The following is a 16591-nucleotide window of genomic DNA, read 5'->3' as shown; positions in this document are numbered from 1 at the left end:
ATTAGTATGACGTTTCCACATGGTTTTTCTGCCCAACATAGCTTCAAAACTTTTAATGAAGAATCATTGCGACGTTAAGCGACTCGAGGGACAGACTCACAGAAGCGCGAGGGGAGGGGGAAGGGGGGGAAGAGCAGAAGGCGCTGCGCTGCACAGCGCAGCGTAGGACAGACCTGGAGGATGGAGCCGGTTAGGTGTATTTTATATTTTATCTTCTAAAACTTCCAAAATGGCGGTGTAAATAAAAATCGTCCATCGTGGGAAAGCTCGGACTCGGCGAATTTTGAACATCAGCAAGGTTAACGCGGACAAAGTGGAAAACATAGGACGTCTTTAGGGAGTCCTACTAAAAAAGTCCTACTATTTCAAAATAGGGCGTCGAAAAGACGCCCAGACGCCCCCCTAGCTAAAAGCCTGGTGAATAGTCTTAGGCTAGTTTTAAACTGTAGGTTTAACTTTTTAGTATACCTAGTCTTATTATTATTTCAGAGAATACCGATATACATATACTTATATATACATATACATATACTGTTATACATATCTGGAAATATTTAATGTTTCTTTCATTACTTTTAAAGAGGTGTCTGGTGGCATTGGCACCCTTTTCAGGCTTCTGTCCTCAAATCATAAGAGTACAACTTACAAAGATCAAACACATACATGTAGGTCATCTTTTTCTATTCTTTGATGGATTTTTTACAGTATGTGCTGCTCAGATACTTCACATGTGGAATAACTGCTATAATTCAGATCCACAGCAACTGCGCCCACTAGACTCTGTTTCACAGGAACACAGGAAATAGGGTTAAGCATTTCTTGTAGGGGTGTGAATCTTACACCCACACAACGATCCGATTCAATCTCGATTCACAGGCTACGATTTATAAAATTAATCAGCGATTCGGTTCGATTCGATACACATTTACTGTACTCCCAGGCTCTTTGTTACTGACTGAAATTAAACTTCAAAAGAGCTTTTGTTTATTTTGTATTCAGAGAATAAACCAAATATGACTTCAAACTCTGCTGTACTTAAAATACAATACCAAGGGGGAAAAGGGTCCGTGTATATTTTGGTAATTGGATTTTCTCTTTATGAATGGGAATTAAAAAACAAAAAAACGACTGGTTTGTTTGATTTTCGTTTTTAAGACCAAAACCAACAATTGAAAAACGCAGCATTTTTCTTTCAGTTTTATTTTTTAATTACACTTTAAAAAATGAAATTCAAAGTCAACACAAACGGAAAAACGGACCAAAAACAAGCATTATTAATTATTCTCGCACCGGAAGTCAGACAGGAGCACATGGCATGGTCCGACCAGGACTGAAGAAGGAGGACTAGCATAGCATCGACGACGACAGCAGTATTAGGAGTTGGAGAAATATGGATCCGGTTCAATACACTTAATTCAGGAAGAGTAAGCGGGTAAGCTTGCGTGAAGAGGACATGACGGTCCTCAAGTTGAGCAGGATGTTTCAGGTAACTAAACTACTACCACTATACCACTAATACTACGAATAATATCAGAGCCTCTAGCCTAGCCTACTGTGTCCGTCATGGTAGCTCTTTTTTCAACTCAAGTAGAAATAATTAAAAGTTTTGGCCAGTTAGTTTGGATCGCTACCCTCATAACATTGAATAAATTATTTGGAAACGTGTGATGCCGCTAATATTAGGCCTAGTTGGCTCATTTTATTTTACTTTTGTGTTTTTAGGTCTCCGTTGACAGTCTGTACCTTACAGACGACGCCAATGTGGCGATATTTGCCAGCGATTCGTCAGGAATGTTGAGCTCCCTGGACCTGTGTCCAAGGGGGCATTATGAAGTCCACGGGGAGGACGATGTCGCCGCCCCAGAATCTAGTAAGGGGCAACGCTTTGCCTTCTCAAGGCCTCCGACTAGTACAGTGACCAGTGGCTCACTGCTGGGTGCCTCTGCTCTCCCCAGAGCCTCAAACTAAATGTTTCAAAGGTAACTTTTAAGTTACCTGATAAGCTTACTTGATAAGCTTACTGTAGCCTATAATAGGTTGCACACAAGCACCATTACCCATGCTTTGGTTTGTAGACTAGATATCTCTTATCTTGTTATTGTTGACATAAGTGGCCTAGTGGAAAGTAGGCATGTAATTGTATTGAAGTAGGCTAGTGAGCACTTGAATTCTTCTACCAATAGGCCTACATTCCAAAACCATTGGTTTGTTTAGGTTTCCCTTTTCTGTCTTGTGTGATATGCACTATCTTGCCATGCGGTCTTGCATATTCCGTGGGAATTTGGTTTGTGTTTTGAAACCTGTCTCTCACCTGTTTTGATTACCCCTCCCTGTGTATTTAAACCTTCTGTTTCCCCTGGGTCTTCATTGGCCCGTCTGTTACTTATCATTTGTACTTGTTCTATTCATCCAGATCGGTGTACCTTGCTGAGGTTCTTAGCGGCAAGCTCAGTGTGAGCAGGATGGTCATGGTGAGATTTTCGGAAGCTGAGGCCTCTCTTCAGGGGATCGCTGCCAAAGTGATGCAGTGTTAATTTCGTGACGAAATATTTTCGTCATAATAATCGTTAACGATTGTTTTTCCCCTGACGACAATAAAACGATGACGAAATTGATATATATTTTCGTCAAAAAAATACAAATCTGACTACCATAGGCGTGCACAGATAGACACGAGGTGTTGCTTGGGCAGCACCAAGTTGCCTTTAACAGACAAAAGTGCCCTTTTGAAAGTTTTTTATTTTTATTTTTTATTATTTTATTCCTTAAATGTAGGGTTAACGCTGTAGTCGATGTTCCCATCATCATTTAGACATGACTGTCAATTAAAATCGCGTGATAATAATGCCTCATGCCCCCTCCAACGGCACACATCCCTCCATTTGTCAACGTGAGCGCGCTTGAACTGACAGATTCGGAAGCGCGTTGCGCAGGCAGCTAGTGTGGCGGGCAGCCCCCACCGTTCTCCCCTCCAGCCAGGTAACAGCCAATATCCTATTTAAGATGTTGAAAGTTGCTTGTGAGTGACTTTGGAAGTGATCTAAATAGAGCCTTGACTTTTATAATGAGACTTTGCTAATTGTGCATTTATCAAATCTACCGCAGAAGAGGTAGCCCAAGTTATGTCAACAGTTAACACAGTGTAACATGATTGTAACAACCATTATTAGCCTATAATGAATCCAGAAGTTGCTCAAACAGTTTCAGGTCTAACGATGAACCTGTTCTGTAGAATGTTTGGGAAACAGCGAGAGGATTCATGTAGGCCTAGGTATGTTTGGGAAAACGTCGGCCTCCTGATGAAATATGCAACGCGCCAAATCACATTTGTAACAGACGGCGGTATGGAACAGAACAGCGGCCATGGCCAGGGAGGAAAAAGTTTGTGGGTGAATTCCAGCAAATCTGCCACTTATAGCCTTCTGCACAGCAATACTAACAGGGTGCACAGTAATGTCTTATGCGGCGGCGAACAGGATTGTGTTTAATGACACCTCCAGAAAAGTGTTATTACTTACACGGATACAATCTCCGACCCAAAGAAGCAGTTTTCACTCACAATAGGCTACCAGTGTAATACGATTTGATAATGTCTTGCAATGATAGTTGGGCTTTAATAGTGGTCTTAACAGTTTGAAAACGCACATGAACTAATTAAAATCAGTACTAATGGAGGAAAAATGACCGGAGATGCAGAGTTTTCCAAGTAAGGAATCTGAATGAATCGCTTCCTGATGACTGCAAGTATGTTCAACTGCTGCGCTGGGAGACGCACAGTTAAAGCGACAGTACACTTTTTAGTCCATGCGGTAAATTATGCTCTCGGCATGGTAATCAAATTATTTTAACTTTCCTACATAATATTCATAATTTTAAACATGTTTTAATATTTGGTTTAGCTTACTGTGGAATGTTCATTAAAATGTGATTAAAAAAATAAAAATAATTATAACCGAAGCGTGACAGCCAGTTCCACATGCCCCCCACCACCACCCTAGGACCTGCCCCCCAAAATGTCTGTGCACGCCAGTGCTGACTACAATACCACCGGAGACGAAAACCAATAGGAGACATATGATTTTCATGAAATGTTCATGATAAAAGACAGCAGATGGCTACTCATACCATTTTCCTTTCTTTGCTCACTTTACCTGTCAAGTGCCAGTAGGCTACAGCCGCCTGGGCTCGCCTGTTCTACACTCTCACAGCATCTCTGCGCCAGCCAGGCAACCAGTCCAGTAGAGATAGGCTACCCGGCTACCTATTGTGCAATGCACAGATTTTGCAAAATGCTTAGTTGACAGCAATATCTAGCCAGTAGCAGTCTCGCCAAATCGCTGTTCATTTTATGCATCCAAAGTTTTCCGTTGGACTGTTGAAACCGAACGTGACCAAAAGCAGATTTACGCATTGCATTTGAAACCCATGCCCTGCCAGCACCACGTTGACTAGAAGTCCGATTGGTATTCATTTTGTACCAAGGGTAAAACTCTTAGTGGTTTTATATGAACAAGACAATCTCTTGCCCTAACCATTATCCTGTGCAAAATGTAGGGGAAGTGTTGAAGGAGACAGCATGTTTGAAGTTAAGGGCCTATCAGAGGCACTCTCTGTCCTGAGGTTTCTTTTTGAAGAGGAGTAATATGTATTTTTATATTGTTTACCGAGTAGCGAGTGATACAGAGTGTCTTTATTTTGTATTTTGTTTACCGAGAAGCGAGTGATACAGAGTGTTTTTATTTTGTTTTTATTTTGTTTACCAAGTACTGAGTGTTACAGAGTGTTTTTATTTTGTTTTTATTTTGTTTACCAAGTACTGAGTGTTACAGAGTGTTTTTATTTTGTTTTATTCTTTTTACGTGGGTCAGAGTTCATACGCCCACTGCCACTAATTCCACTCATTTACATTCTTACATTTTTTACAAGTTTTAACACAAATGTTTACACACTGCGCCGAGTTGTGGTAATGAGAAAGAGAAGCGCCTCTTTGTATGGTGTGAAATCATTGTTGACTGCTCTAGACAACAGTTCCGAAATTTCAGAATATTGTTCTGCAAACTGGTTCTCAGCCATTAGTTTGTCTTCTTCTGTTAAAAATGGATCTACTCCAAAGGTAGATTGTGTTGTTATTGTGGATCCCAGCTGCTGCCTGTAAAGTTCTGCTGCTTCAGCTGAGTGAGGCAACAGCTCCTGTGGGATTTTTTGGGACACCTACTGCCAGCCAAGTCGTTTGGTGTTCCTTTTCCTGTAAAATAAAGATACTGTTGACATTGAGACATACTGTATGCGTGTCTGTTTTTTTTTAAATTCTGTTGTAATTCTTCTGATGTTTGCAATACTGGTTATTTTACCTGGAATACGGTGAGCATTCCAAGATTCCACCACTCTTGTAACACCAATCTGGCACAGCTGACCAGTCAGGCAGGACACGCAGTATTTGACAAGACTCATCCATGTCAAGTAATTCCTGGTCCACCAACTGCAGAAGGGCTTTCTTCAGGGGGTAGTTCACATGGCTATTTATCTCTGGCCAGATTCGTTCAACTGTGTGATTCTGAATACGAGGATAAAAACATTGATTTATTCCAATGGTCAAATGAAAAAATGTCTTTTACACTACATTTTGCAGACTTCTCAGTAACTCAACCAAATCTCCAAACTTGCCAGAAAAGTGTTCTGCTTATCATAAGTGTTGGAAAGCATTGCAATTTTGAAAAAGAAGACTGTGTGCTGCTAAAACAAATTATTGTTTTGAAATAAACAATAAAACATTTTAACAAATAATTTCAACAGGGATAGCCACAGTGTGTGTTGGTGAAGCAACTATAGAACATACTGAACTGTACACCCTTGTGGATTGAGTTTGCAAGTAAGGTCTTCTCTCCTGAGTGCAGCGATGAGGTGACAGCAGCTCCTGAATGAAGAGCGTCAAATAAAACTCCTTCCCATGGTCCACGCGGACCTGGTCCCACCTCCCATTAGCTAGTATTGCAGGCCTATTGGATGAAAACCTTGGTTTTAATTTGAGCAAAGCTTTTCATATGTAACCATTCAAAATCATTCTTTTAAAAATGTAAATGATTAAATGATTGTCCTGTTACGCTGACAGCATATTGTCACATTCGCCTATGTGGGATACTATTTCCAGTGGCAGTATAAGAGCCTGTCAGTTATAGGGGACAACTCAGCTTTTCTTTGTAGGACATCCAATATCACAGTCTACATATCGCAATCTTGATATCATATTGATATTCGCCAGCATCGGGCTTGGCTCATACAAATGATTGAATACTGTTATATGTGCACAAATTACACAATGTTACCTGAAAACATCTTCATAGATGGTAAGGTTATTTTTTATGGCTATGGTGGAGTGACCAACAATCTTTTTGCTATAGCCGTCTATGGCTACAACATGTGTAACCCCAAACATTTGCAACTTTTCATTCTGGTCCAGAAGAATCTTCTGTCCCATGTAGTCTGCTTGGTATGGTATGGGGTTGAGGTTGCAAGAACCCTAAAAGAAGACAAAAATAATGTGACAAAACATAGGCTTCAACATTATCCTCAACAGATTCGGACACAGCTACACCTACAACCCTTACTTGAGTCAGTTTCATGCTTGGCTATTTTAACGTACAGGCTCAGTCTGGATGTGGCCAATTGGACTCTTTGGACTCTTTTTAGCCCATGAATTATTTTACTGTTGAATAACCTTTAGAGAGGATGATGCATGTTTAGTTTTAGGGCCATTGGCCCACCCCAGAGAAAGGATGCTGATATTAGACCTATATACAGTATAATATATATATGGCCACTGGGTGGCAGCGTGGGGTTGCGCATTGGATGGAGGCAGGATGACCTTACACTTCAGGGCTATCCTATGCGCGCTATAATCATTGATCCATGAATTGATTTCTCATCAGCTTCATCTACAAGTGTATGTCTTAGTAATTGTGATGGTTATAAAGTAGCCTAGGAACACAGAAGTACACCAGTAGATAAGTGACACACCGCTACTTCAAACATCTTGAATTTGTATAGCCTATCTGGCGTCTTGCTTTATTGTAAGGTTGTTGTATAGTTCTAAGCACTGATCCTATACGTGTCTCTGCAGCATGTACCCCTTTCACGGCGAGGTACCCCTTCATCATCCTTCTGCCAAATGTTGGTCCCGTCTAGAAACAACAAAGGGCCTGCTTTCACCATTCCAATCGAAAAATGAATTGCTTTGCACATGCACACACATAGGCCCATCAAAGAAGACGAGTGCAGTTTTCATACCTCGGCTATGGCTTTTGCCACCTCCAACTCCAGATGTTCCTCGAGCAACCCCCTCAAGTTTACACAGTTGTCAGCACAGTACTTTCGCACATTCCGAGGTGAAAATCCTCTTCCGCCCCCACTTTCCATTGAAATGCGCGCAGAGATTTCTGACGATGACAGGCCTTGTTTAGCCAATTCTAGAATAATTTCTGAGTAGGGCTCCAAAGACATTATTATCGCTTTATTCACGCTTTATTACAGTCTGAATGGCAACTTCCGGTGCGAGAATAATGAATAATGCTTGTTTTTGGTCCGTTTTTCCGTTTGTGTTGACTTCAAACCAGTCGTTTTTTGTTTTTTAATTCCCATTCATAAAGAGAAAATCCAATTACCAAAATATACACGGACCAAAAAGGTCAGCCTTTAAAAAAAAAAACAAAAAAAAAAACAAAAACTGAAAAGCAAGTGCTACAAATCACATAGATACACAGGCTTACTATTAGAAAAGGGGAGAGGGGTGAGGAGGGGAGATGGGAGGAGAAGAATGAAGAGATGCAGATGGAGAGGAGAGAGTAGAGGCAGGGAGCCTGGAGGACGAAGGAGGAGGGGGGGGGGGGGTAGGAGAGGGGAGAAGTGAGGAGGGGAGAGGAGAGAGGAGGAAAGAGGGGAGGTGAGGAGAGGAGAGGTGAGAGGAGAGGTGATAAGGGGATGAGAGTGTGAAAGGAGAGGAGAGGTTGTTGACGATTATGCAATTTAATTGCATGAATTAAATGTTTATTTATTGTTAATGTTGTATTTATTTATTGTACATTTATTGTAAATGTTTATTTATTTATTGAAAATTGCCCAGCACATATTAGGTGGATGTTTTACGGCTCGATCTGTTACCTATTTTTGCATAACCAGGCCTTAGACTGCGTGTAATGCAATAACGTGGAAAAGGATATGTGCAATACTAGTGTAGGATTGCGTATTAGGTGGACCCAAGAAAGGAACATTAGCATTAGCTTACCGATGAGGGACGAGTTTTGTAGATGCGACTAACCCAGTCCTTGGCTCATGTAGCCCGCCACCGCAAGCTGTTCGTTTAGCTAGTCCATTCAAATTAAGGAGTGGGTCCACTTCTCTTCTCCACACCGTGTTCTTCCACCAGCAATATAAATAAATCCAAGTGCAAACGGGGATCATGTCGGCCATGGGCAGGCTCTCACCCTGCTGCTCCCCGGCGTGACAATCAACCACCCCAATGTTCACCTCCGCCTGGTTTATCTGGGCAGTCTCAACCCAAAACCAATGCCGTTCTTCACTCGGGCTGAGTGAGGTGTGTCATATGGCCGTGCAGTGTCCAATCTACGTACACTGACCTTTCTCTGACCACTCCTATCGTAACAGTTGTTTCTTCAAGTTAATATTACTACCACAATTTCAAACTAATGGTGAGCTGTAAGAATGTTCTTATTTCCTTACGCACTTTCTCCAGAGCTCCATTTATTTAAGGCCCGCAGCAACATTTGTTTATTTGCATCATGCTGGAGGAGGACATGCAATGCATCAGTTTAGCGCACTGCATTTAGGCTATAGCTAATAAATCGCTTATGATGGAATTATGGAGTTGGTGGTAGGATCACAGGATTTGCAATCATGGACCACGATCTGCTAAGATGTGGAATCAGTAACTATCCAGTTGTTTGGAGTTGGCAAAATGAACTATTTCCCCAGGTAAGGCAGCTGGCATTTCTTCAGTTGTTAGCTGTTGGCAATGGCAAGCTCCGTGTAGCTAAATCAATAAGCTAATGTTCTTAATCGGGGTGATTTCTTCTTGGACAATGTCACCCACCAAGATATCACCATTGGCATATGTACAAGTAGACAGAGCCCCGTGAAATATTGGGGTTACAGTTGTTTTGGTAGGCCATTTGTTGATTCAGCTCAGGGACATTACATTGCATGAGAAGATCCACTTGCAATGTCGTCGGAGGGAGGGGAGGGAACCATTTCACTGGAGCGTAGAGAGAAATATTTCAAGTCACTATCACCTGACTTTCTTCTGGCAAACATTTTAAAGTAATTGCTGGAAGTTTTATGAAGTTTAGGTCACAGATATTCAGAATGCCAAGCACTTTCGCTTTTGACTGCTAGAATACTTAAGTTACAAAAACAGTGCATTCATGAATTCAATCTGAATCTCCGAAAAGAGCATTAAAGACAGACCATGTATTCCACTCGGATCCACTTGACATCTCACTTGAAAGAGGGGCGAAATGAAAGAATCTGTGTGGCAGTGACAAATACAGTAAAGCTGTCTTTTTTCCGTCACCTGTATCATACTAGTCATATGGAATAACAAATAAGCAGCTGCTTGAAGTGACATAATGAGTAGCCTAGTGGCATAAAAAAAATCATGAACGCTGACTGCAAGCCGCATTATAAATAAAGCACCTGCGACAACGTGACAAGCCGTTTGGCGCTGGATGCAGTGTCTACACATTCTGGCAAATGTACTTTGGTGTGACCAGGGACATTCCGAAGGTAGAACTATGTAGAAGAAATTATTTTCTAAAACTGATGTGTAGCCATAAATCTGGATCATCAGACCGTTTTTAATGAGTGTGAACCGATCCAGGCGCCATGGACCGATACACTCGCATCTTCTATGTTATACAACGATAACCGATCCATAATCTTTACACCCCTAATTTCTAGTCATTTGGAACAATTGTTTTTGGTTTACTTTTAAGAAAACACAGATTTATTTATTCATTATTTTAAATGTAGTTTTTACTCCAAAACATTTCCATCTTTTGTTACCAATGTCATTGACATCACTGTCTACCACTGTCATCACCTTGTCATTGTCTGTGGAGACAAAATGAAGTCTTTCTGTCCTAACAATATATATTTTCAATTTAAGACTCAAATTTGTATTTAAAATGATATGTATTTATTTTCTATTTTGCCATTTGTGACTTGTGAGTGATTACTATTTTGAATCATGTGACAGTCTTTTTTGATATGAATTCACATGCCCATCAAAAAAGGTAAAAAATGTAACACTGATCTGAACACACTGCATTTTTACTTGTATGCAGAGGTTCAGATTTTTTTTCTATTTTTGCACAATAGAAGGAAAAGATAAAACAGAGAAAAGAATTTTCTGCTCCACTGTTCAAGAGGGACAATGTAGGGCACACAGGTGCCCTTTGACACAAAGAGACAATTATCTGTGTCACCTTAGGACAGGTATAAAAGAGACCCCTGCCCACAGCTCTACAGCCAAGCTCAGAGTGCGAACACAACCGCAAACATGCACGGCAAGGTAAGGCGAAATGTGAACAGCAAAAAATCCACGAAACTTTGGTACCTCATAAAATGTGTGATTAAAAGATGCTTAGTGCATATTACACACACTTAAAGTATAGTTTCATTGCTGTTAACGAAAAGGAAATGGTATTCATAAGAGTATAAGAGCCAAATGACACTGGGCCCTTGTTAACTTTCGACTACATTATAGCAAGTGACTAATTTGGGGATGCCGTAAAAACAGCTAATCCCTTAGCAATTTACTGATGTGTAAACAATGTTTTGAGATAACTAGAAAGATATTGAAACAAGTTATTTTGGGCCCCCAGATCACCTTCTTTGAGGAGAGGAACTTTGGAGGCCGCTCCTATGAGTGCATGGGAGACTGCTCCGACCTCCACTCCCTCTTCCAGCGCTGCCACTCTTTCAGGGTGCACAGTGGCTGCTGGATGATGTATGACCGCAACAACTATATGGGCAACCAGTACTTCATGAGGAGGGGCGAGTACCCCGACTACATGGGCATGTGGGGCTGGAATGACTGCATCAGATCCTGCCGCTTCATCCCCATGGTAAATTTTTCTACCACCATTCATATTCCATCTTTCAAATGATTTTTTTCAGGTAGTAACGTCTAAAATAACGTACAAAAAACTGACTGCAAATTCTCCATCTCCCTAACAGTATAGAGGAAACTACAGAATGAGGATCTATGAGAGGGAGAACTTCGGAGGTCAGATGCACGAGTGTATGGATGACTGTGACTCTATCATGGATCGCTACCGTATGAACCACTGCATGTCTTGCCACGTGATGGATGGCCACTGGCTCATGTATGAGCAGCCCCAGTACAGAGGGAGACAGTACTACTTCCCCCCTGGAGAGTACAGAAACTGGAGCAACATGGGACACAACAACATGAGATTCATGAGCATGAGGCGTATCATGGATTCCTGGTACTAAACACAGGAAGTCTATGGACAGAAAGTTTAAATAAAACTTTTTAATGTGACAAAAAGGGTTCCTTGTGGATTTTTCTTCATACTGTATGTACTCAGGAATGGTCAAAGATACAGTTAAATGTATTTTCAATAGAAAATACAAAATGCCCAGCAAAAACTGTTACAAATAAGATACAAAATACATAACTGTAACAGTATCTAATATCGAAATACAGTATTTTCGACATACAAAATACACAACAAAATACCACAAAAACCATTGTGTATAAAAACTAACAATTTGACTTACACAATGAAATTAATTGAACAATTCAATTCTGAGAAATGAAATGATAATGAGAAAACAAAAAATCTCAAACAAGAAAGAAAGAGGTCCTGCTGTAAGTATGTATGCCCTTCATCATCCCACAGTGGGTAAATTCATGTGGTTGCAGCGATATCATACATACGTACAACTTAAAAAATACTGAAGATGACATACAAACGCAAGACCAAAAAGTTCCTATAATACTATATAAGGGAGTATATAGTACTATATAGTTTTATAATACTATATAAGGGAGATATACTGTAAGCCATGTCATCATAACTCATTTTTCAAACAGCTTCGCATTCCAACGTTGGCGATGGGGCCGGTTTTTGAGGCCTGCAAATGAGAACATCTCTCAAATGGTCACCCTTCACTCTTATCTTAGTATGTCAATTAAGATGTCAGTGCCATAAGAATAGCAATCGTTTCTGTGAAAAAGTAGAGATACAAGTGCTTTTAAAAAAAAAAAAAAAAAAAAGGAAAGAGTAGGCATTGCAACTACACTGCATTCCACATTATTATGCAAATGACATTTCCCCAAATAATCAATATGTATGACAGTCGTCATAATTTTCAAGTCATCAGCCATTAGAGTACAATTAAAACGTTTTTGAATGAACCTTTCAATGATAACAGAATTTTTTAAAATAATAAAAAACCTAAAATTCCCAAAATGCTCTGTTCCACATTATTACGCAAAACAGTTTTTTAGTGTTATAATCCAAATTTCTTTCTTTTTTTTCCCATTTACATCAATACTGTTGGCATTTGGTACCATCTAAATTACATTTCAATGTTCAAAATTTGGTTATAAGCTGTAACTGGAATGCTGCATTTAACATTGAAGTCGATGGCAGGGCATTGTATGGGAGTTATGGAAGCCCAGATATCCTTGATGCTTTGCTCTCAGCTGTTTTTGTTTGTTTGGTCTGGTGGCCCACACTTCACTCTTCGATATACCTGTAGATTTCCGTACCATGTTTAGGTGATTTGGTGGTTATGGGCATTCTAATTCACCAGACATAACATCCTATTCATCTTCAATGGGGTTTTATGTCTGGTGAGTAAGAATGTCGATACCACCAAAGCACCTAAATGTGGCATGGAAATCTACGGGTATATTGAATAGTGAAGTGTGGGTCACCAGATCAAACAAACAAAAACAGCTGAGAGCAAAGCGTCAAGGATATCTGGGCTTCCATAACTCCCATACAACGCCCTGCCATTGACTTCAATGTTAAATGTAGCATTTCAGTTACAGCTTATAACCAAGTTTTGAACATTGCAATGTAATTTAGAACGTACCAAATGCCAACAGTATTGATGTAAATGGGGAAAAAAGAAAGAAATTTGGATTGCAACACTACAAAACTGTTTTGCGTAATAAGTTGGAACAGAGCATTTTGGAAATGTTAAGTTTTTCATTATTTTAAAAAATACTGTTATCATTGGAAGGTTCATTCAAAAACTTTTTAATTGTACTCTAATGGCTGATGACTTGAAAATTATGACGACTGTCATACATATTGATTATTTGGGGAAATGTCATTTGCGTAATAATGTGGAACGCGGTGTATACAGCTCATTGAAACTGAACTCCCTATAGGATGGTGGCCAGAGTAGGTATTGCAACTATACTGCTCATTGAAACTGTTCTCCCTATAGGATGGTGGCCAGAGTTGGTATTGCAACTTTACTACTCATTGAAACTGTTCTTACTATTCCCAAATTTGTTCCTTTCATGAATATGCAAAACAATAAACTAACATTTACTAGTATGACCAAAGTACAGTGCGTTTTTGCAGCTACAAAGTCTATTTCTATAAATTATAAATGGCGGGCATTGAGAAATCCAACTTTTTCATGTATGAAAAGTGTTTTTTTTTTTTTTGTAAATAAGTAATTCGAATTTAATGGTGGTGATAAGTACTTTTGAAACTGGTATTTGGTAAATGGCATTTGTGAATGGGCAGCATGAATTTTGAAAATCAAACTACTAAGAATATTGCACTGTGCAGATTTAGTAAACCTGTAATTCATCAAATACATCCTGTACACGTCCATGCACAGAATTCCACTGTGGAATTTTAGCAAATATGCACAAATAAAGCTGGGCTTACACTGTGTGACTTTTGCCCCGATTTGGCACTTGCACGACATTTTGGGAGTCGTTCCGATTTTTTGCTCAATCGCAAGTCAATCGTGAGTCTCGCATCGTGCAGTGTACATGGGGTAACAACAAGCGATTTCGCCTCACGATCGTGCAATCGCAGGGTGGCAAGAAAATCAAAACTGTTTGAAATCCTGGTCGTGCCTCGTGACTAAATCGCACAGTTAAAGCAGTGCTACTACACATGCACAAGGCAATAGGACCGTGCGATTCGCTCTTGATCGCATCCTCATCTCCACCTCAGGTGCGCATGTTCCCTCCTTTGCAGCCCTGGGAAACACGCGTGTCATGTCGCACAGTCGGACCATTCTGCTCGCATCCGACCGTCAGCTCGTATAGTGTGAGGACGTGAGTCGTGAGAGATGAACTTTTAAATCGCGAAATTTCCTTGTGCAGTGTGAGCAGGAGCTTAATACCCACGACTGAAAATATAGCACAGTGTATGCCCGGCTTTACTCACCTTCAATTGGATAGAATATCTTGGGCAGTCAAGGCTTAAAGAATCCAGGCAAGTGCCTTCAATTCAGCTAGGGACAATCATGTACTTTTAAATCTGCAGCACCATCTTGTGTTCATATCTTGTAATAAAACATTCTTTAGATGAAAGTATTTTGTATTTTGTAGTTAAAGGGATAATCCGGTGTGAAATGGCTAACGTTGTGTTAAAACGTGATGATGAGCCTTAACTTTTGCCTCATACCTCGCCTCCAAAGGTCCCCTGCATTCCGAAGTCCGAGCGCTAGTCAAAAATCCAGAGCTAGGTGAAATTTAGCTTCTGCTGTGATGGACCGGCACCTGTCTAGCCATCGTTATAAATCTCTACTTTTCACCCATTTATGAGGCTAAAAGTTGCCCAAAACTTCATTCTGTACAGTTGCGGGGTTGTTGACATGTAAAACGAGGCATAGAGAACTTTGGTAGTCCACCGTTTGTTTAGAAACAACGCCATTCTTAGAGGGTGTTGCGACCGCCGATATAGCCAAGTCCTGAGATGGTTTAGAAGGTTCATGAAAGCGACAAGGAGTGGAGAAGTTCCGCAAAAATTCATTGTTAGAGAAAGATATTTGCACTATTTCATGACTGCATAAACTTCTTCGTCATGGATAAATGGGCAACAATATTTTTTCCAGCCAGGATTGCAATGAAAAGTAGGCATCGTCATCGTTTTATTGTCATCAGGGGAAAAACAATCGTTGACGATAATTATGACGAAAATATTTCGTCACAAAATTAACACTGGTGCACTGCACTGTGTTAGATGGTTGCCAGAGTAGGTATTGCAACTACATTGTTCAGTGAAATTTTGCTGTCTACATCTTAATTTGATCTTTTCATGAATATTTACTAATTAATGAACTAATATTTACTATTATGACCAGTAAGTATTTCAGCTAAAAATGCCTATATGGGCGATGCTCCAATTAGGGTATTTTTTGACCTGGACAATTTCAGGAAACGTGAAAACTGAACGATTGGTATACTAAGGGCCTTTCCCATTACTAATCACTACTCCTACCCCTGCGCCTTGCCCATGCCCCTCCTGCTTTCCAACGAAGCTCTAAGGTGCAGGGCTTGAAACGCAACCGCTACGAATTGGGATACCCCTTCAACAATCATGGAATGACACTGACAGCTGTCACTAATTCCATACATTAAGTTGACGTTAATAGCGATTGTTTTCATGTGCATTTCACAGAGAGAAGGGCCATCACACATTAGGACAATGTTTAACTTATTAACTTAATAATTATTAAAACCGTCAATTGTGGCGAAAATACTTAAACTTGTGTGCTGTTGTGGGTGCCCCGGCTTGCCGCCAATTTTTAAATGAATGCAATACATTCAGGGAAACCTGTCGAAGCCCTCCGTCGCGGAGTCTGGTGTCGGAAAATCTCCTCGCGGAGGGGTGGGAAGCCCTTTTCCGTACCCCTACCCATCTGTCTGAACGTGAATCGGGATGCCACTACCCCACACGTGGACGCGCAAATCGGAGGCAAAGGGGAACGGCGTAGGGCTAAGGGGTGTAATGGGATTCATCCTTAGCATTCACATTCTGTCGATGACTGAAGATGTTGGCAGTGATCAGTTTAGATAATTAATACTACATTTTTGGTATTTTTTCCAGACCAGGCAAAGAAAATGCCAATTCCATCATGGAAATAGTAGTGATTTCCACACTTTCCCTCCGAAATCTCATGCTAGCTAAGCATTCAAAAGCCTTATATTTTACCATAGCATTAGATGACAACTAACAAACTTTTATAAATCCTGGTTTTGTGTTCCTCTCATGAAATATAGCATTTGTGGAAATGACATGCATAAAGTGTCTGCTGTGTATAGGCTGTATTCAACTTGATTTTTCTTGGGAGAACTTTGGCATCAATCCATGGGAATCCCTCCAAAGATTATTTTGCCATGGTTACAAACTAAATTCCAAATTAAGGCGCCTGAGATTGTAATTTGTACAGAGTAGTGGAAATGACAATAAAACAAGAGGACAGGTGTTCAACACGTGAAAAATGTGATATTTTCAATATTTATTTTTAATACGATACGTTTACTTACATGGTTGTAAGTTAATTA

General features: G+C 40.3%; 2 protein-coding genes and 1 pseudogene across 3 annotated transcripts in view; 1 reads left to right on the top strand and 2 right to left on the bottom strand.

Annotated features, from left to right (window-relative positions):
- Window positions 1-16591, bottom strand: part of LOC134461304 (gamma-crystallin S-1-like) — a 383074-nt gene that overhangs the window by 247961 nt on the left and 118522 nt on the right. The gene's annotated exons all lie outside the window — the stretch shown is intronic.
- LOC134461281 (uncharacterized) lies at window positions 4823-7140 on the bottom strand (annotated as a pseudogene).
- LOC134461282 (gamma-crystallin M2-like) lies at window positions 7533-11529 on the top strand. 2 transcript variants are annotated; one of them, XM_063214092.1, is made up of 3 exons: window positions 7533-7565; window positions 10896-11138; window positions 11251-11529. In XM_063214092.1, exons 1-3 carry the CDS (start codon window positions 7533-7535, stop codon window positions 11527-11529), a joined length of 555 nt encoding a protein of 184 aa, XP_063070162.1. The 2 variants fall into 2 exon arrangements, with proteins under 2 accessions (XP_063070162.1, XP_063070163.1); XM_063214093.1 differs by lacking the exon at window positions 7533-7565 and adding an exon at window positions 10565-10582.

Source organism: Engraulis encrasicolus, chromosome 13 (genome assembly GCF_034702125.1).
Source record: "Engraulis encrasicolus isolate BLACKSEA-1 chromosome 13, IST_EnEncr_1.0, whole genome shotgun sequence".
NCBI classification, from domain to species: domain Eukaryota; kingdom Metazoa; phylum Chordata; class Actinopteri; order Clupeiformes; family Engraulidae; genus Engraulis; species Engraulis encrasicolus.
The sequence above is the reverse complement of the archived record's forward strand: the minus strand, read 5'-3'. Positions and strand labels throughout refer to the sequence as shown.